The 21,339-nt window shown below is 37.0% G+C and overlaps 1 protein-coding gene and 1 pseudogene across 1 annotated transcript in view; both read right to left on the bottom strand.

Annotated features, from left to right (window-relative positions):
* The window catches only part of DIAPH2 (diaphanous related formin 2), a 1,004,420-nt gene that overhangs the window by 10,183 nt on the left and 972,898 nt on the right, over positions 1-21,339 (bottom strand). Inside the window, exon 27 of the mRNA XM_047076289.1 lies at positions 12,234-12,580. Within this exon, the coding sequence (XP_046932245.1) occupies positions 12,489-12,580 (92 nt within the window). The 3' untranslated portion in view covers positions 12,234-12,488. The remainder of the gene's footprint in view (positions 1-12,233; positions 12,581-21,339) is intronic.
* Positions 8,690-12,050, bottom strand: LOC124509287 (adenylyl cyclase-associated protein 1-like; annotated as a pseudogene).

The raw sequence follows: 21,339 nt of genomic DNA, 5'->3' as shown, positions 1-21,339 counted from the left end.
CTGAAAGACTCCGCCAAAAAACTGTTAGAACTGACATGTGAATTCAGCAAAGTTGCAGGATATAAAATCAATGTACAGAAATCAGTTGCATTTCTATACACCAATAATGAAGCAGCAGAAAGGGAAACCAAGGTATACATCCCATTTGCAGTTGTACCAAAACCCACAAGATACCTAGGAATAGACCTAACCAAATAGGTAAAAGATCTATACACTGAAAACTATAGAAAACTTATGAAAGAAATTAAAAAAGACACAAAGAAATGGAAAATCATTCCATGCTCATGGATTGGAAGAACAAATGTTGTTAAAATGTCTATACTACTCAAAGTAATCTACACATCCAATGCAATACCTATCAAAATAAAACCAGCATTCTTCACAGAGCTAGAGCAAAAAATACTAAAATTTGTATGGAACCACAAAAGACCCTGAGTAGCCAAAGTAATGTTGAAAAAGAAAACCATAGCTGGAGGCATCACAATTCTGGACTTCAAGCTGTATTACAAAGCTGTATTTATCAAGACAATGTGGTACTGTCACAAAAACAGACATATAGATCAATGGAACTGAATAGAGAACCCAGAAATGGACACACAAATGTATGGCCAACTAATCTTTGACAAAGCAGGAAAGAATATCCAATGGAAAAAAACGACAGTCTCTTTAGCAAATGGTGCTTGGAAAACTGCACAGAGACATGCAGAAGAATGAAACTGGACCACTTTCTTCCACCATAAACAGAAATAAACACAAAATAGATGAAAGACCTAAATATGAGACAGGAAACCATCAAAATCCTAGAGGAGAAAACAGGCAGCAACCTCTTCAACCTTGGCTGCAGCAACTTTTTACCAGTTGTGCCTCTGGAGGCAAGGAAAATAAAAGTAAAAAATGAATTATTGGGACATCATCAAGATAAAAAGCTTCTGAACAGTGAAGGAAACAATCAACAAAAGCCAACCAACAAAATGGGAAAAGATATTAGCAAATGACATATCTGATAAAGGGTTAGTATTCAAAATCTATAAAGAACTTACCAAACTCAACACTCAAAAAGCAGATCAATCCAGTGAAGAAATGGGTGGAAAACATGAATAGACACTTTTTTCCAAAGAAGACATCCAGGTGGCTAATAGACATAGGAAAAGATGCTCAAGATCTCTCATTATCAGGGAAAAATATAAATCAAAACCACGATGAGATACCACCTCACACCTGTCAGGATGGCTAATTTAATAATTTGGGAAACAACAGATTCTGGTGAGGATATGGAGAAAGGGGAACACTTTTGCACTGTTGGTGGGAATGCAAACCAGTGCAGCCACTCTGGAGAACAGTATGGAGGTTCCTCAAAAAAATTAAAAATAGAACTACCTACAACTCAGCAATTACACTACTAGGTATTTATCCAAAGGATACAAAAATGCTGATTTGAGGAGGCACATGCACCCCAAGGTTTATACAGCACTATCAACAATATCCAAATTATGGAAAGAGCCCAAATGTCCATTAACTGATGAATGGATAAAGAAGATGAGGTATATATACACAATGGAATACTACTCAGTCGTCAAAAGGAATGAAATCTTGCACTTGCAACATGGATGGAACAAAGTGTATTATGCTAAGTGACATAAGTCAGTCAGAGAAAGACAAATATCACATGATTTTACTAATATGTGGAATTTAAGAAACACAACAAATGAACATAGGGAAGGGAAAGGAAGGAAAAATAGATAAAAAGAGAGGGAGGCACACCATAAGAGACTCTTAAATACAGAGACAAACAGGGTTGCTGGAGGGAGGTGGGTGGGGGATGGGCTAAATGGGTGATGGGCATTAAAGAGGACAGTTGTTGGGATGAGTACTGAGTGTCATATGTAAGTGATGTATCACTGGGCTCTACTTCTGAAACCAATACTACACTATATGTTAACTAACTTGAATTTAACTAAATTAAAAATAAAATAAAATAAAAACCATCCATGCAATGATTTATTCAGCAACTATGTATAAGGCACATCATCAACCATAAAGTACCTGAATATTCCAAAGGCTCAGACTAATAGCTAGACTTGTATCACTAACTTCCTTCTTATCGAAAACTTTGTCAAATTAAGTAACTGAGGAAATAAGCATATCATAGATAAAACTTAACCAAACATAAAGTGAGATGGACCAAAGTACTCAAGCCTATGGTATGTAACCTCAGAATGTACAATTAATCCTCAAAGTGAGTGTATGCCAAAGGTCAAGGATATATCTAGTATATTTCATGAGTAGGACAAGTTGAGATAGAAAACTGTGATTAAAAGGCCATGCCCATTAATCATTTCTCCTCATATTAGGGGTCCATCTGTCATCTATGGAAGAACAGTTTCCATCCTGGTATTCATAGGCATGTAGATGTATCAATGTTAACCTAACATAATGCACTTTACCTTCCTAGCAGGGTAACACAAAATAAATGTGTCTGGTATGTACTGTATTACAAAATATTCAGTTTTAATTGCAAGAAAACAAAGTAAAAGAAAACCTGTGTGATTTACTGTGGACCTTGTTTTCTCCAAAGCTCTTCAAAAGTAATGGTGTAGCAGATCAGTGCTACCCATCAGTGGGTAGGCATTGTTTTCAACAAAAAGAGGACTGGGTTTATGTGATGTAGGCTAAGAAAACCAGCAAAACTAAAGATGCTTCAGGAAATGTCTATTGAGTAGCTGTTTGCTTTTCAAACACTGATGAGATAATTTATCTTAGACTGTTATAGTGAAACTGTCTAATATAAACTTACATTTTCCCCCTTTTATCCCTTGATTCCAAAGATGTTTTATGTCTTCATGGTTTGGGGGATCCTATATTGATAAAGCTTCATACTTGCTAGAAATGACTGGAAGGTAGCAGCTGAATTAGGCTTGGGAATAATCTCTTCATGGAGGACAGCCAATTATTTGACCAGATTTGTTCTCTTCACTCTTACCAGAATAGTGTCTTTAAAATGCATACATATGTTGAGCTCAAACTATATGTGCAATTTGGTATTGCTTTCATTTAATATTTTATTGTAGAAATTTTCCATGTCATTAAATTCCTGAAACATGATATTGAAAACATAATTTTTAATGGCAACATACTCTTCTTTTTATATTATATATCACAATTTGGTTAACCATTTATCTACTGCTGGACATTTAAGTTGCCCCCATTTTTTTCTATTCTAAAAGCCTCACAATGAATATCCTTATATCTATCACCATACAATATTATTACAATATTATTGACTACATTTCCTATGCTATATTTTTCTTCCCCATGACTTGTTTATCTTATAACTGGAAGTGCGTACCTCTTAGTACTCTTCTCTATTTTTCCCATCTCCCTATCAGACTCCCCTCTGGCAACTACCAGTTTGTTCTCTGTATTTATGAGTCTGTTTCTATTTCTTGTTTATTCATTTGTTTTGTTTTTTAGATTCCACATCTAATAAAATCACATGGTATTTGTCTTTTTCTGCCTGACTTATTTCACTGAGTGTAATACTCTCTAGGTCCATCTATGTTGTCACAAATGGCAGGATCTCATTCTTTTTATGGTTAATATTCCATTGTGTGTGTGTGTGTGTGTGTGTGTACATCTTTTTCCATTCGTCAACCGATGCACACTTAGGTCTCTTCCATATCTTGGTTATTGTAAATAATGCTGCAATAAATATAGGGGTTTATCTCTTTCCAAATTAGTGTTTTCTTTTTCCTTGAATACTCAGTAGTGAAATTACTGACCTGTATGGTACTTACAAATCGAGACCACAATGTGATATAACCTAGCACCAGTCACTAGTATAAAAAAGACAAGGGATACCAAGTGTTCGCGAGGATGTGAGAAAAGGGAACCCTTGTGCACTGTTGGTGGAAATGTAAATTGTAATAGCCACTGTGGAAGACAGTATGGAGGTTCCTTTAAAATGAAAAAAAAAATAACTGCCTATGTTTTCTCTTAGGAGTTTTATGGTTTCAGGTCTCACATTTATGTCTTTAATCTATTTTGACTTTATATTTGTTTATGGTGCAAGAAAGTGGTCCAGTTTCACTCTTTTGCATGTAGCTGTCCAGTGTTCCCAGCACCATTTTTGAAGAGACTTTTTTTTTCATTACATATTCTTGCATCCTTTGTCATAGGTTAATTGACCATATAAGTGTGGGTATATTTCTGAGCTCTCTATTCTGTCTATTGATCTGGTGTCTATTTTTGTGACAGTGCAATACTGTTTTGATTAGCTTTGTAGTACAGTTTGAAATCTGGATTTGTGATACCTCCAGCTTCCTTTTTCTTTCTCAGGATTGCTGTGGCTATTTGAGATATTTTGTGGTTCCATACACATTTTAGTATTGTTTGTTCTGGTTCTGTGAAAAAATGGTACCAGTTATTTGACAGAGATTGCATTGAATCTGTAAATTGCTCTGGAAAGTATCAACATTTAAAAAATATTGTTTCTTCCAATCCACGAGCATAGAATATCTTTCCATTTGTTTGTGTCATCTTCATTTTTCTTTCATCAATGTTTTATAGTTTTTGAAGTACAGATATTTCACTTTGGTTAAATTTATTCCTATATGTTTATTCTGGTGCAGTTGTAAATGGGATTGCTTTCTTAATTTCTCTTTATTCTACTTTGTTATTACTGTATAGAATGCAACAGATTTCTGTATATTAATTTTGTATCCTATAACTTTATCAAAATTTTTATTATCTCATAGTTCTCTGATGGAATCTTTAGAATTATCTATATATAGTATCATGTAATCTGAAAATAATGAAAGTTTTAGTATGTACCTAAGTACATAACGCAACCATTATCAGACATAAAGGGAGAAACTGAAAGTAGGTGCTATGTTGGGTGTATTGATACTTACAATTGTTATCTTTTCTTGCAGATTGACTGGTTTACCATTATGTAATGTCCATCTTTGTCTCTTCTTAGTCATGTTGTCTGATACAAGTATTGCTACCCCATTTTTTTTTTGCTTTCATTTGCATAGAAGATCTTTTTCTATCCCTTTACTTTAGTCTGTATGTGTCTTTAGGTCTGAAGTGAGTCTATTGTAGGTGGTATATAAATGATTTTTTTAAAATCCATTCCTTTATCCTATGTCTTTTGAATGGAGCATTTAGATCATTTATATTTAAAGTAATTATAGATAGTTATGTATGCCCTACTTATATATAGGTAGGTATGTCCTTTCGTTGTTTTCTCATTGTTTTTGTATTTCTTCTCTGTTCCTTTCTTCCCTTGTGATTGATGACTTTCTGTAGTCTTATGCTTGGATTCCTCTCTCTTTCTTTTTTGTATTTATTATAGGTTTTTGTGTAGCATGAGGTTCATTTATAACATCTTAAGTATATATCAGTCTGTATTAAGTTGTTGGTTGTTTAAGTTCAAACACATTCTAAAAGCACTACATTTTTACTTCCCCCCTCCATATTTTATGTATATGATGTCATATTTTACATATTTTTGTGAGTCTCTTAACTAATGCTTTAGATAAAATTAATTTTGCTACTTTTGTCTTTTAGCCTTTGTACTAGCTTTATAAGTGATTGATCTACTACCTTTACTAGATGTTTGCTGTTATTCATGACATTTTTACCTTTCATAATTTTCTTCTACTTATGGTCTTTTCTTTTCCTCTTAAAGAAGTCCTTTTAACATTTCTTGTAAGGCCAATCTAGTGGTGATGAAGTCTCCGTTTTGTTTGCCTGAGAAACTATCTCCTCTTCAATTCTGAACGATAACCTTGCCAGATAAAGTATTCTTGGTTGCAGGTTTTTTTTTTTCCTTTCAGAACTTTGAATATATCATGCCATTCCCTTCTGACTTGCAAAGGTTTTGCTGACCAATCAGCTGATAGCCATACGGGGTTTCCTTTATATATAACTAGTTGCTTTTTCTTGCTGCTTTTAGAATTCTCTCTTTAATCTTTGATGTTTTAATTATTATATGTCTTGGTGTAGATATCTTTGGGTTCACCTTGTTTGGGGGTTCTCTGTGATTCTTGGACCTGGATGTCTGTTTCTTTCCCCAGGTAGGAAAATTTTCATTTATTATTCCTTCAAATAAGTTTTCTGTTCCTTTTTCTCTCTAATCTCCTTCTAGGACTCCTATAATGAAAATATTTGTTTACTTGATGTTGTCCCAGGGTTCCCTTAACCTGTCCTCATTTTTAAATTATTTTTTATTTTTGTTGTACAGCTTAGATGATTTCTATTACTCTGTCTTTCAGAACACTGATCTCTTCTTCTGCATATTCCAATCAGCTGTTCATTCCCTCTAGTGTATTTTTCATTTTAGTTATTATATTCTTCAACTATGATTGTTTCTTTTTATATTTTCTATCTCATTACTGAAGTTCTCACTGAGTTCATCTACTCTACTCAAGTCCAGTGACCAACTTTAGGACCATTATTTTGAACTCTTTATTAGGTAGATTGCTTATCTCCATTTTGTGTAGTTTTTTTTTCTTTTTTGAAGTTTTGTCTTCTTCTTTCATTTGGAACATATTGCTCTATCTCCTCATTTTGATGTTCTGTGTCTGTTTCTATGAATTACACACAACAGCTATTTTTCCTAGTATTAAAGGAAGGGACTTGTGTAGGAACATCTCTGTGTGTGCCTGTCTGCTTTGGCTGGCTGGCTAGAGCTATAGTAGGCACTGAATGGGGATCTTAGGGCACTATGTACCAGGGCCACCCTAGTGGGATGGTTACAGCTGCAGTGGACTGGGGGTCCCAGAGATCTCTACACAGAGGGCACATTGGTGGAGCAGCTGAAGCCAAAACCAGTGCTGGCTGGGGCTCCTGGGGTATTCCTCCAAGGGGGCACCCTGGCAAGATGATTTGAGCATAAGCAGGCATGGGCTACAGGGGCTTGAGATGCTCTGTCCAGGGGGCTCCCTGTCTGGATGGCAGGAGCTGAGGTGGGATGAGCTAGGTGGTCCTGGGGCACTCTATGCAGGGGATGGCCTGGTGGGATGGATGGAGCTCAGGTGGGCATAGGCCAGGATGACTTAGTGCAATGAATGCTGGGAGAGGGTGCTGGCTGGGAGGTCCTCAGCTACTCCATGCATGGGGTGTCCTGGCAGGTCTTCTGGAGCTGAACTGGGTGCAGGACTTCAGTGTCCTAGTATGTGCTTCAATGGGGCCACCTTAGGAGTATGACTGGGGGTGATGTGGGCTAGGGGCCCAGAATTCATTGAGGTGGGCAGTTGGTTAGGGTGCCGGGATCTTGCTTCTGTCTGCACTATGAAAATGGAGAGGAAACAAACAATGACACTTGCTAGCAACTCTGACTCTGGAGAGCATTCCAGCAGCTTCCTTGTCATTTGTCAAATGCTGTAGGGCTGGTTCCTTTATATTCTAGTTTCCCTTTTAAACTTGAGCTTTTACTCTGTGTGCCAGGGTGGAGGAATCCTCTCCCAGTCCCTCAGTACTATCCCTCTCCACGCAGTTTACAGTATCAGGGGCAGGGTTCTCATGATTATCATGTCTCCATTTCACCTGCCATTCTCTATGTGGTACTTCTATCTTTTGTTGTGAAGAAGCTGTTCTGTCAGCTCTGAGTTTTTCTTCAGGAGGAATTGCTCTATATGTAGATGTAGATTCAGTGTGTATGTGCAGGAGATGAGTTCAGGGTCTTCCAACACCACCATTTTGGACTGGAACTCATTTTAATTTTTTTACATAGTTAAATCTATTGATCTGATTAACATTCAACTGTATCTCTTCTTGTTTTTTTAAGGTTTGATTTGTTTTTACATTTGTCTATTTAAATGACCTAGAATTTATTTTGTTGTACAATGCCAGGTAAGCTTCCACACTGATTTCTTTTCTTTTTTTTCTTGCAAAGAGAACATGGGCTGTCCCTTTGTTGAGAAATCATGAATGTTTACACTGATTCATGATTCCTCTTTTCATGTTAAATTATCTATACTAGGGTACATTTCTGTTTCATTGACCTAAGCATCTTTCCAACTATGTTTGTGCCAATACCTTCTGATTTCATTCATAATATGTTTTGATATGTCAAGGAGATAATCTCTCATAATTTATATTTTCATTTGAAACATGTATTTTTAGGAAAACTTTTGGAACTCTATATTGTGCTATAATCACAAAACATCTTGAAAACAACACAGCTTGAAAACTAAACCCAATAGGTACTAACTAGGCTATCTTAGTAAGGCTAGGCAGATGTCTATTTGTTGAGTGCCAATGAGTCAAGTGATTCTAAAGTCCCTAATCATCTTTTTAAGAGTTCTCCTCAGGTTCTTCATTTTCTTAAAGACTTAACAAGCCTCTTTCTCTGTCCACTAATCACTTTTTTCTGCCCAAATGACCACTTTTCTTCTGGACATAAGTACAGATCAGCACTTAGGAAAAGAGATAAACCAATTCTTTAAGAGATTTTCTAATATGCTTATTCTCATTATTTTTGCCTTGTCAAAATTTGAATTGGAATTAAATGTACCATTTTGTAGGCTGTTGATAAAGTCTAGTACTTCAAGTTTTTAAGCCTTATTTTCTCATATATTTTATGTTTTACAAATTTGGCTTCCACCAGATATCACAGGCATTAAACTATATCAACTTATTTAATTAATTAATTAATTTATTTTTTGGTATTAATTTTACTCTATTTTCTGTATAACTTTAAGTACATAAATGTTTATTTCCACAGGCCTCAGGAAATGGGTAAAAGTCACAGGATAATCTCTCTTCTCACCAAAAAAGTTGCATATTTTGGTTAGTGTCCTAGAAAGAAAAACTGTAATTTACGTTAGCAATGCTGTGCAAGATTCTTACACAAGACCTAAAACCAGGCTGTACTGGAGATTTTAGTCCTTTGTTCAGGTGCCTGGACAGAAACCAAAAGCAGTTGGGCATGACAGGGCAAAGGAGGCCGTGAAGATGGAGGGAAGGCATATAGCATGGAAGAAGGAATTCCAGATTCCTTGAAATGGTGTGTTTTCCTTTTTTTGGTTTTATTTTTGTTTTTGTTTAAGTCATCTCTGTAGGAAGGTGCTGGGCAGGGATCCCAGTGAAAGAAAGGGTCTAAGACTCCTTTAACTGGCCTGGGTGCAGGGCTCTTCCCAGCAGCTGATACAGGAGAACCTACTCTCTCAGGTTCAGGCAGACCCAGGATGGAATGCAGAATAAAAGGAATGCCTACAGGAATCAATTTTGCTTGGAATGCTAGATAGCCAAGCTTTAGCCTTTGGTCCAGTGCGACTCCTGCATCACCTGTCAACAGTGAAAAATTAGTTTGGTTAGAAGAACCAGCTAGAATCACACCAGCCTCTGCTACCTTCATTGCACTGTTAGAAGAAGATGAACTTATGTGAACATTCTGATCTTTTAATTCCTGGGGACTGCTTTATTCTTCCCAAAAGACTGTTTGTTGGTCAAATAACTCCCAAAGGCTGAAAGCTAAAACACACCAGTCCTGGTGTGCAGTTCCTTAAGAATGGGCTGGTGGTGTTGTTGAGGTGACATGGAAAAGCTGTACCATCCTGCAAAAGATCAACTGACCTGCTTTCCTACCCAAATCTCAGCCTGAGGTATATTTCAGTGAAGACAGGTAGCTGTGCTTCTCAGAGCGAAGAAGCAGTTTAAGAGCAGAAAGGTAGAGGAAATCTAGAAAAGAACTGTCTTGATACAGATTTATCCCAAGGTGTGAGGGAGGGGGCAAAGAACCCAGTGGCACTTCTCTTATCCAGCAATTTCTGTCTCTGTGGTGACCAACTTCTGCCCATTCCATAGGGTCTTGAACTGCTCAGGGACTGGGAATTCATTAAAGTCACTGCCTTCTGTAGGAATGAGGGCATTCATATCAGAAGATTTGGCACTGACTATTTCGCAATCCAGGGAATTCTTGCTCAGGTAAACACGACAGCCATCTGTTTTGTTGATGGAAATGGCTGGCACTTTACCCATTACCTGAACTTTGCTGTAATATTGATTATCTCCACAATGCCCACCACTTCATCGAACACCAGACCGAGTTTCTTACAGTTATCTACTGTAATGGAGTTACTTTTGCCCTTGATTTGCACTGTTGTATTGACACACTTGAATATGTAAGCCACCTGTTTCAGCTCTGTGTCATCAATCACCAGGTTGGAAACATTCTCCTGATTTTCCACTCTCCAGTTCTTGCCCTGCAGTTCAAGTATAGCTGGCTCCTTCTTTGTGGTTGGTTTGGGGGATGGGCTGACTCCTGGTTTAGGTGCAGAGAATGGCTTGGGGCCACTTCGTACTGGACCACTCTGAGCCTTGAGGGCAGGGTTCTTGTGAGTCTTCATGTTATCAGATACATGTATCAGGGCATGTGTGATGCTTTCCCCCTGGTTAATCTGTACAAACAGTGCTGAGTGGGAAGCAGACTCATCTGAGCCAGAACTGGTGGGGACTGGTGGGGGAGGTGGGCTTGGTGGGGGAGGAGGAGGACCTGATTCAGCAGAAGGTCCAGATGGCAATCCGCTCAGTTATTTTGCCACAGGCCCTGTTTTGCTCCAGACCAGTCCAGTGGTATGGAACTCCTTAATGTAAGCCAGTAGCTCTGTCCATATACTCAAGTAAGCTTTGACCCAGTCCACATGCTTCTTATTGACATCTTTGTATTCCTTGAGGACTCAGTTTGTATAAAACATGGCAGCATCATTCATTTGTTTCACATAGGGACCAGGCTTGGGTGCCACAGCCACCCAACCCAGGGCCTGGATACTTTCGCTGACAGCTAACAGGTGGTTGAACAACTTGCTGCCTTGGTTTTTCTCCCAGAAGGTTACCACTTCTTGGATCTGCTCTGAGATGCATGCCAACAAATCAGAAAGCTTATTGCCTGCTGTCTGCTGACACTGAGAGGCTGTAACCAAGAGAACTCACTCCAACTTCAGGCCTGTGTGAACCATCTTCACATGTTTCTGTACATCTCCCCCAATCTCTTTACTGATCTCTTTACTCTGCCACAGGACTGTTAAACAGTGAGTCAAATGCTTGCACATATGGAGTTGCTCCTTTTGGAGCATTGTCTCCATACCCACAGTGCATGTCAGAGGTATGGGATACTATCTCCAGGTGGGCCACTGCCCTCTCTAATCTTTCTACCAGATTTTGCATGTCAGTTATAATGTACCACCTCAGAGTTCAGCCTCACCTCCGGACTGTGATCAGCTGCTCTCTCAACTTACTTTATTCCAACAAAATTGTATACATCAGTCACTGTGCTAAAATGGATGTTTAGAAGCCATTCAATTACCTCTACTTAAGAATTAAATAGTTCTAGCCCTATTCTAATCTCAATGACATCATAATGTTCTTAAAACTAGAATCAGATCATGTTGTGTAATCTATATCTTTCATCACATGAAATAAATCCATGCAAAGAAAACAGAAACCCAGATTACTGTGATAGTTCATGTTGGGAGAAGAGATGAAAAGCTATTTTAATGAGAATGGTAATGGAAAGCAATAATGTTAAAGTAGTTCAGAGGCTACTGTGACTATAGACACACAACTCCCATTAAATGTAATTGGAGTTAAGCACATGTAATGATAGCAAAATAGACCCTAAATGTCTTTCCAATTGGAAAATAAGGAAATGTGTTCCAGGAAATGAATTTTTGTGTGGAAAATACAGTATTCTAATTGATATGCACAAATTATTTTCATATTGATATTGCTCATAATATGGTGTTGGTATTTTTCCTATGTTTAGGGATAGATCTGCAAGAGGTAACATCTGTGCAAAGAATATGTTTCCTTTTCTTAAGGCTCAGCATTCATTATGTTATTAAAGGAAAAGTCTTGATAGTTGCAATGGATTTATTAATTCAGTAGCTTGTTATCAGCATGAAATTCTGCTGTGCTAGGGGATAAACAAATTATATTTTAGAAAACTGTAGTAGTGAGATTAAATCACTTTTCTATATTTCACTTTCTTCTTATCCTCCCTGCCAGGTAGTAACTCTATTCTATATCTCTATTATGAACCTCATATTTTGCAAACTATCAAGTCTTATAGTAAAATAAAGGTACATTATCAAACAAACTCAATCATAGCAACTTTAGAAAGATTAAAATATGTGATAAAAGTAAAACCACAGAGTACAATATTATTTCAAGGCATTAAAAAATTAATCCATATTAAGCTACAAATGTAGAAAATATGCAATACTTACCTTTATCTATCATAAAAATGATATTTTCATAATGTATAACCAACCTCTTGGGATTTTAAATGACTAGCATTTACATAATTGATAACTTGAGTATCTCAAAGGATTTTGCAAAAATGTAGCTCAGAAGAAAAATCAGTATATTGTTCAGTATTTCAAATGTCATAGTCATTGCTATTGATTATCTTTGGACTCAATGTCAAACCTAGTGAATAGGTTTTTTTTTAAATGTCCTTGTTTTTGTACATTAGCCATGCATTATATTTGTTTCTTTACTAGGAAATGCAATTGGGCTTTAAGACAAATTTTCTCTCTGTGAGGTTGAAAGTCTGATAATGATGACTGCATATCTGGAAAATATGAGAAAAGGCAACAAATAAAAATATGAAGTATTATAAAAATATTTGGAACAATTCCCAAGTAAGTCATATATGTGAAACTTACATTGAATAACATACCAATAGAAACCACACAAACTATAACAGAACTTCTCAGGTATCTTTCACAGTGGATTACACATAGCAATTTATCAAAAGCTATCTGTTGATTAAATAACCATCCAATCTTTAGTAATGAATCAGACACTGACCCTTCGGTTCACCTTCTTCTATACTGCTCAATGCACAGAGAATATCATTTGCCATTAATATAAAGAAAGGAAAGGAAACACTTTCTCCCTGCCTCCCTCCTTCCCTTTCTTCTTCCCTTCCTTCCATCCACCCATAAATTTTTACTGCATAAACTATCTGCAAGGTACCATAATAAACACCTATATAAGTTATTAGGAGGAAATGATAAATGTACAATCAACTATAGCATAAAACTATGTGTCTCTTATAGCATCTATTACAGTTTTAAGTATGATGGCGGTTCAGAGCAGAGCAAAGTCATAATCCTTTGAGTGCAGGAGTTGGGGGCCAGAGAAAACTTCATCCCAATTAGGCCTTAAAATATAGGCGGAATCTTAACAAAAAGAAATAGAATGAGAGCTGTTAATTTTTGAGTATAAAAAAATGAGTTCTAGCTCCTTATATTGTTGACTATTTACCAAATTTTTCCTGTTTGGAGGCCATGAGAAGCAATGGATGTATAAAGGAAGAATCAGAATGTCTATACATATTTAATATTTTTTTGAGGAAAAGGAGGAAAACAATAAAAGGACATACACTAAATTAGCCAGATTTGTGTGATAGCTTTTTCCATAAACATGTGATTTTAATTTTAATATCAAAAAATAATCCTGAATGGTTTACAAAGACAGCAGTTCTGTTTAAAACAAAACAAAACATAAAGAAATTGTGGTTTATATACACAATGGAGTACTATGTGGCAATGAGAAAGAATGAAATATGGCCCTTTGTAGCAACGTGGATGGAACTGGAGAGTGTGATGCTAAGTGAAATAAGCCATACAGAGAAAGACAGATACCATATGGTTTCACTCTTATGTGGATCCTAAGAAACTTAACAGAAACCCATGGGGGAGGGGAAGGAAAAAAAAAAGAGGTTAGAGTGGAAGAGAGCCAAAGCATAAGAGACTCTTAAAAACTGAGAACAAACTGAGGGTTGATGGGGGGTGGGAGGGAGAGGAGGGTGGGTGATGGGTATTGAGGAGGGCACCTTTTGGGATGAGCACTGGGTGTTGTATGGAAACCAATTTGGCAATAAATTTCATATATTGGAAAAAAAAGAAAAAATAAAACAAAACAAAACAAAAGAAAACAATACAAAAACCAGGAAAAAAAATCACACAGCAGAAATGGGGCTCTCTGGAATCATCTGGTTAAGTTTTGTTATTGAAGTGCAGATAGCACTATCAAGAGTGGAAGAAGAGCTGATTAAGGCATACACAGATTGCAGTGACTTCGGCCAAGAGTATTTGGCAAGGATGAGAGCTTGAGAAACCATTTGGGTTGGTGCAAATAAACTAGCTTTTAAATGACAATGCAATACAGGGTCAATTTATTCCTACCATCTGTCATCTCTGTGACTTTCTACTCCATGTGTGACATAGATCCTTATGACTAAGATTATTAGGCATCAGTCACTTCTCTAACATTGATTATATGATGGACAATATTCTGTCATCTTCTGTGTTGGTTATTTTTTATCTGCCTGAGCTCTGTTGCTAATATGCTGACCTAGAATATACTTACTTGTCATCTGCTTTTGTTTCTGAATCACTCTAAGACTACTTTAACGTGTACAACCTATCTGTTGGCTCTGCCACTACCTACTTCTTGCTGATGATGGAAGTTTTAGAGTAGTCAGCCCAACTCCACAACTTCAGTAGGCCTAGGTACTCTGAGGTTATATTAGCTCACTGGCTTCTGTATAAGGCAGGAATGGCAGGCTTCCTCTTGCATGATGCCTCTATTCCACAAGGGATCAGATTATAGAAATATGCCACTGGTTATGACCTTGGGAAGAGAAGATATTAATCTTCAATTTGTGGGCCTATAAACAGGTGCTTCCCATTAGTTGTGTTTCCCACATTAGCGTATGCTTAATTACTTAATCAGTTGTATGGAGAAAGGCAACCTGTATGGTTAACATCACAGACACTTTAGCAGATGCTAGTGCCATTATTTCAAATTACAAACTGCCCCTTAAGGTAGAAGCCAGTCAGCAGTTGTTTTAAATATGAGCAATTAGGACAGAATTAAAACACAGTTTATTAATGTCATATCTGTAACTGACAGAAGCTCCTTTGTAATTTTAGTTTCTAAGACAATCTATGCACAACCTGAGTCAAGGTAGAACGTATAGATAAGTAAAAATGGCTACTAATTAGCAACTTAATTCTCATGTAAGAATTCTCAAAGAATCTTTCCTGATTTTTAAGTCTACTGGAATAAAGAAAGTCCTTCCGTTATCAGACAAATGTATAAATAGGGATAGCTGTATATCCGTGTTCTTTGCAACATGGTTTAAACTAGTGAAAAGCATAAATAGCCCATTTGTTCATCATGAAATTAGATAAAGGATGGAACCCACATACATAAGGATACACTGCACACACATACACTCCAGCCATTGTAAATTATCATATAGATCTATAAGTACTTGACAGAAGAGGTTCACATTATAAAGTGGAAAAGGTTGGGTGCCTGGGTGGCTCAGTCAGTTAAACATCCGACTTCAGCTCAGGGTCGTGATCTAGTGGTTCATGAGTTCAAGCCCCACATCAGGCCATCGGGCTCTGTGCTGACAGCTCGGAGCCTGGAGCCTGCTTCAGATTCTGTGTCTCCCTCTCTCTCTCTGCCCCTCCCCTGCTCATTCTCTCTCTCTCTCAAAGATAAATAAACATTTTAAAAAAGTGGAAAAGGCAATTATAAGAGCATATATTATTCTTATTTTTGAAAAAAAAAGACAATTTTAGAAGTTTAGAAGAATATATACCAATAAAAACAGTGGTTATCTTTGGTTGGATCATGATTTTTTCTTTTTTTAAATATTTTCCATATAAATTTGGAATTTTTGGCATTGATCATGATTAGATTGGCAAATAAGGGACACAACCTATGTAGGGTTCAAAATTTTCAGGCTTCGGATCAAAAGCACATGCTGTTCTCAATTTAAAAAGCAATCTAGGGGGCGCCTGGGTGGCTCAGTCAGTTAAGTGGCTGACTTCGGCTCAGGTCATGATCTTGCGGTTTGTGAGTTTGAGCCCCGCGTCGGGCTCTGTGCTGACAGCTCAGAGCCTGGAGCCTGTTTCAGATTCTGTGTCTCCCTCTCTGTGACCTTCCTCCGTTCATGCTCTGTCTCTCTCTGTCTCAAAAATAAATAACCGTTAAAAAAATTAAAAAAAAAAAGCAATCTAGGATTCAATAATCTGAATTAATTTCATTGTTGATTTGCCATCACTAAGTACACTATAATGGGGTGGGAGGGGGAGGGGGAGACAGAAATCAGGTGCCATTTTCCTGCTTAAATAAGGGCCCTAAAATGTTCCCTCATCAGAAAGTAATGGCTTACAAGTCTGCTGGTTTTAGAGCACAAATGCATTTGTCTTTATATACTATTGTTATTTATAAAAGTATTTCATGAATTTTAGACTCAAAATTCTAAAAGTTCTAGTCCTTTTTTTAAATGTTTATTTAATTTTGAGAGAGAGAGAGACAGAGTGCAAGTAGAGGAGGGGCAGAGAGAGAGGGAGACACAGAATCTGAAGCAGTCTCCAGGTTCTGAGCTATCAGCACAGAGCCTGATACAGCCTCAAACCATGAACCGTGAGATCATGACCTGAGCTGAAGTCGGATGCCTAGCCGACTGAGCCACCCAGGAGCCCCTAAAAGTTCTAGTCTTAAGAAGTAAACATTGTCTTTCTCCAAAAAGACGAGTAAAAATTCAGAAAGATAATGAGGTACGTCATGACAGCATCTATGGAGTTTTACTTCAAAGGCAAAATCAAGTGGAATTAAAAATTGTTTTGTAGCAATGTGGCCTATAAATGAAAAATTAAAATAAGTCTGTCCTTTGATGGTAAACAATACTGACCCATTTTCAACAAGACATGCATGCTGGGTTATTCTTCCAGGTTAATGTGTGGGGGTAGACGGGGAGTCTTGGCACAAAGCATACTCATTTGTACTGATGCAAGATGTAATGATAGAATAAACTTAAGCTAACTGGTATATGTAGTCTTTGAACTGATTAATGTATATTACTAGACACAGTTTTTCTAATAAAATGGGCCATCATCACACTTATGTATTTGCAAAATGAATTTTTCTAAACATCAGTTTCCTCAGCTGCAAAATGATGATAATAATACTACCTAGATTATAGAGTATTAACAGAATTAAATGGGATAATTTAGTATTTGTCCCACATTAATCTTTTGATAGACATGAAACACACATATACACACACACAAGCATCAGTCAACAGTCCTCAAACGGAAAGTGGTTTCTATCTCTAATGGTTATCTACACCTTTCCATTACAGAGATGAGTTCAATCCTTGTTCTGTCACTTAATAGCTGTGTTTTCCTAAACTTATTTTCCCCTTTGTGAACATGAAAATAATATTTAAAGACTAGCTAAAAGAATAGTTACTGACTGATGAATGGATAAAGAAGATGTGGTGTGTATGCGTGTGTGTGTGTGTGTGTGTGTGTATACACACACACATTGGAATATTACTCAGCCATCAAAAAGAATGAAATCTTGCCATTTGCAATGATGTGGATGGAGCTAGAATGTATAATTCTAAGTGAACTAAATCAATCAGAGAAAGACAAATACCATATGATGTCACTCATATGTGGAATTTAAGAAACAAAACAGATGACCATATGGGAAGGGGGGGGGAGAGAAGAGTGAGAAACAAACCACAAGAGACTCTTAATGATAGAGAAAAAACTGTGGGTTGACAGAGGGAGGTGGGTGGGAGATGATCTAGATGGGTGATGGGTGCTAAGTAGGGCACTTATTGGGATGAGCACTGGGTGTTGTATGCAAGTGATAAATCACTGAATTTTACTCCTGAAACTAAAATTGCACTGTATGATAACTAAAATTTAAATTACAAAATAAAGATAGATAAAGAACTAGAAAAAAATAGTTACAAGGACTAAATGAGGCAATAATGTAAAAGGACAAAAATGGAACCTGATACAGACCAAATTTATATTTGATATTACAAAAGTCACATTAGAAAGGTTTCAGGATCGAGATCTTATATTTTTTAAAGTCTAGGCAGTGTCATTATGGAGATGATGACATGTTTTAGTCACTTTGGGGACAATGAGATAAGAATCAAACAGATGTTGGGGCGCCTGGGTGGCGCAGTCGGTTAAACGTCCGACTTCAGCCAGGTCACGATCTCGTGGTCCGTGGTCCGTGAGTTCGAGCCCCGCGTCAGGCTCTGGGCTGATGGCTCAGAGCCTGGAGCCTGTTTCCAATTCTGTGTCTCCCTCTCTCTCTGCCCCTCCCCCGTTCATGCTCTGTCTCTCTCTGTCCCAAAAATAAATAAACGTTGAAAAAAAAATTAAAAAAAAAAAGAATCAAACAGATGTTTATGAAAGACTTTTTCAGATTAGCCTATAATAACAAAGACTTAATAAAGGTCAGGTAGTAAATCAGAATTTATCAGGCTTTAGAATTTTTATTGATTTTATAAGACATAATAGGCTGGGATATTTTTATGCCCTTGGGAAGCAATGAAATCTTTTATAACAATTTATTTTTCTTATTGTCATCCAGTGGGTAGAGAAATGTTGCCAGGCTGTTTTCTATTACTTCTCTGCTTTAGGATTCCAGTTGTCTAGACAGATTTGTCCCCTAGGGTAGAAAGAGATGATTTCTAGAGATTTTAGTCTGGCTTGAATTATGTATCTAGCAAAATTGATCACTCATTTTTTTTTTCTAGCGGTATTTCAATGACCTTTAACTTGGTTTCCTATTCACTGGAAACAGGGGCCTTGCCATTATAACCAGGGTCTATTCCCGTGTCAAGTAAATTTCCCTCTTCCCAAAAAAGTGGTGTGAAATGTATTTCAATAATCCTTTCTTGAATACTGACTATGTGCCTCACATAGTGCCATAGATAAATGATTCAGTCTCTTATTTAAAGGCAGGTATGTAGTGATTGTGGCCTCTTCATGTAAAAGTTAGTCTGATGAGATGTGTTAGGGCTTCTTCTGTAGTCTGCTGCATAGTTTTCAGTGAGTCAATTTTAGAACCTAGATTATATTACATCCCCTGATATAAAAATGAAAAGTCTCAGCCATTTTTCTCAAGGTATTTTCACTTATATGAGGGGTAGCATGTAAACATAATTATAATAGCATTACAGCGCATACTATGATTAGGGTTATACTCTTCAGGAACACAGAAATAGAACACTTAGCCATGCCTCAGGGAAAGCATCTCTGAGAGTCTTTATAGACAAAGTAATATCCTAATTGATTCTTAAAGGATGAGGATTAATTAGCCTGGATGAAAAGTATATTCCAGTAAAAGGAAACACTGTAAGTAATGGGAGAGAAAAGATGAGAAAAAAATGTGTGTGACTACAAGCAAATCAGTGCTGATTAAAAGCAGAAGGCTACGGGCTCTGAGGACAGAGAAGTAATATCCAGATCATGGATGGTCTTATGTGCCATATTAGGACGCTTGGATATTACTTGTACAATAGGGGGTGAAATTGTTAAAAGAGAGTTAATTTTGGTAATCATGTAGTAGAGGGGCTTAAAGGTGATGAGACCAGAATTAGGGATTAATTGAATATGGAGGAAAAAGAGTTCAAGATAATTCTAAAATTTCTAGTTTATACATTTGGAAAATGGTGGTCCCATCAACTAAGATAGGGCATATAGGAGGAGTTGCACTCAAGGAGAATATGATGAGTTCAGTTCATGATTTTTAAAGTTGGAGATGTAGGCAGTTAAATATTACAAGGCTAAATTTCACAGGAGAGATCTAGAAAGAGTATGAAGACTTGGAAGACTTATCATATAGAAGGTAATTGAAGCTGCCACTCTGGAAAGTATATAGAGTGAGAAGAGCAGTGGGCTAATGATCACTTCCTGTAAAATACTAATATTTAAGAGATGAAGAAATATTTAAGTCCATGAAGAAAACAGACAGCAAGTATTCAGAGAGGTACAGAATGAAATATTAGAGCACGTTATAGAATCTAAAGGAGTAAATATTTTGAAAAATGCAATAAGCAATATCCAATGCTGTAGAAAGATGACTTAAAAGTTGAAAACTTATCAGCTTTATATCAGAAACATGAAGACATTACTGAGAACAATTTCAGTATAATAGGGGGAGCAGAGGCCATATTGCAGAAGGCTGCAGAGTAAGGGGAGACAATGAGTATAATTTATACTTTCATTTCCCTTGAATGTGAAAGAGGTAATATTTTCATAAAGCAAAAACCGTTTCCTCAGATCATTGTATTTTACATGCTTAACACGACTTCTAGCTGGAACTGTCCTGCTCATAATTTTTTACTTAGGGAAGGAGAACTGAGTAGGCCTTTTTTTAAAAAATAGGCCACTGAGTGGACAATGATGGGCACTAGCCCCCCACAATGGTAGCTGATTCATAGGCTGGCTAGTACCATGTGACATACTTTGTGATGGAAGGTACTACTCAACAGGAAAATAAACAGGTTGACAGAGAAATAGAAAAGAATGAACAGACACACAGAAAGAAGTGAAACCCATTATTTCTTAAGGTGTCCTGAATAAGTTTCTGCTCTAAAATAGAGTTCAATATAACAAAGACATAAATTAATTACATGATGTAATTCCTAATATTGGGGTCAACTTCATTTAAAAAATAGTCAATAAAGCTCACTAGGCCATTATTTCTTTTTTTTTTTTTTTCCAACGTTTACTTATTTTTGGGACAGAGAGAGACAGAGCATGAACGGGGGAGGGGCAGAGAGAGAGGGAGACACAGAATCGGAAACAGGCTCCAGGCTCTGAGCCATCAGCCCAGAGCCTGACGCGGGGCTCGAACTCACGGACCGCGAGATCGTGACCTGGCTGAAGTCGGACGCTTAACCGACTGCGCCACCCAGGCGCCCCGGCCATTATTTCTTAAAGCAAGGTATATTTAAAGTTTTGTACATTCCTTTTTATGCAAAAAATGTTGACATAAACATATTCTGTATTATTACCTTATAAGTGGTGTATTGCTCATGGATGTATACTTTTGTTTGTTTTTGTATTACATGAGAACCAAGCAACATCATGTGTACTGAACTAACAAAAATTTTACGATTATATGAAGAAAATATTTCAGAGTTGAGTCATCCCAGAGTATGATACTATTTCACACCATGGCATTGGTAAGCTGGACATATAAAGACCTGTGACAAAGAAGTCAGTGCCATCTTCTTAATGTGATGTAAGCAGAGGTAGAATGAGAATATGGTCTTTGTAGAGCAACTTGCAACTGTTTATTAGCTGTAAATAGAGGGGCAAATGTGCACTGAATGATTTTTTTCTATTCCTGATTCTAGCAATAAATGGATTAGATATCCATATTATAAAAATTTCCATCCTGGCTTTATCTTCATGTAAGCAAGGAAACTTTACAAAATTACCAAATTGACACCCTATTAAAGCTGGAATTTGAGAACTGCTC

The sequence above is a fragment of the Lynx rufus genome, unplaced genomic scaffold (genome assembly GCF_022079265.1).
Source record: "Lynx rufus isolate CCGP_SWC_20201006 ecotype Redwood Valley unplaced genomic scaffold, mLynRuf1.p SCAF_14, whole genome shotgun sequence".
Taxonomy (NCBI): domain Eukaryota; kingdom Metazoa; phylum Chordata; class Mammalia; order Carnivora; family Felidae; genus Lynx; species Lynx rufus.
The sequence above is the reverse complement of the archived record's forward strand: the minus strand, read 5'-3'. Positions and strand labels throughout refer to the sequence as shown.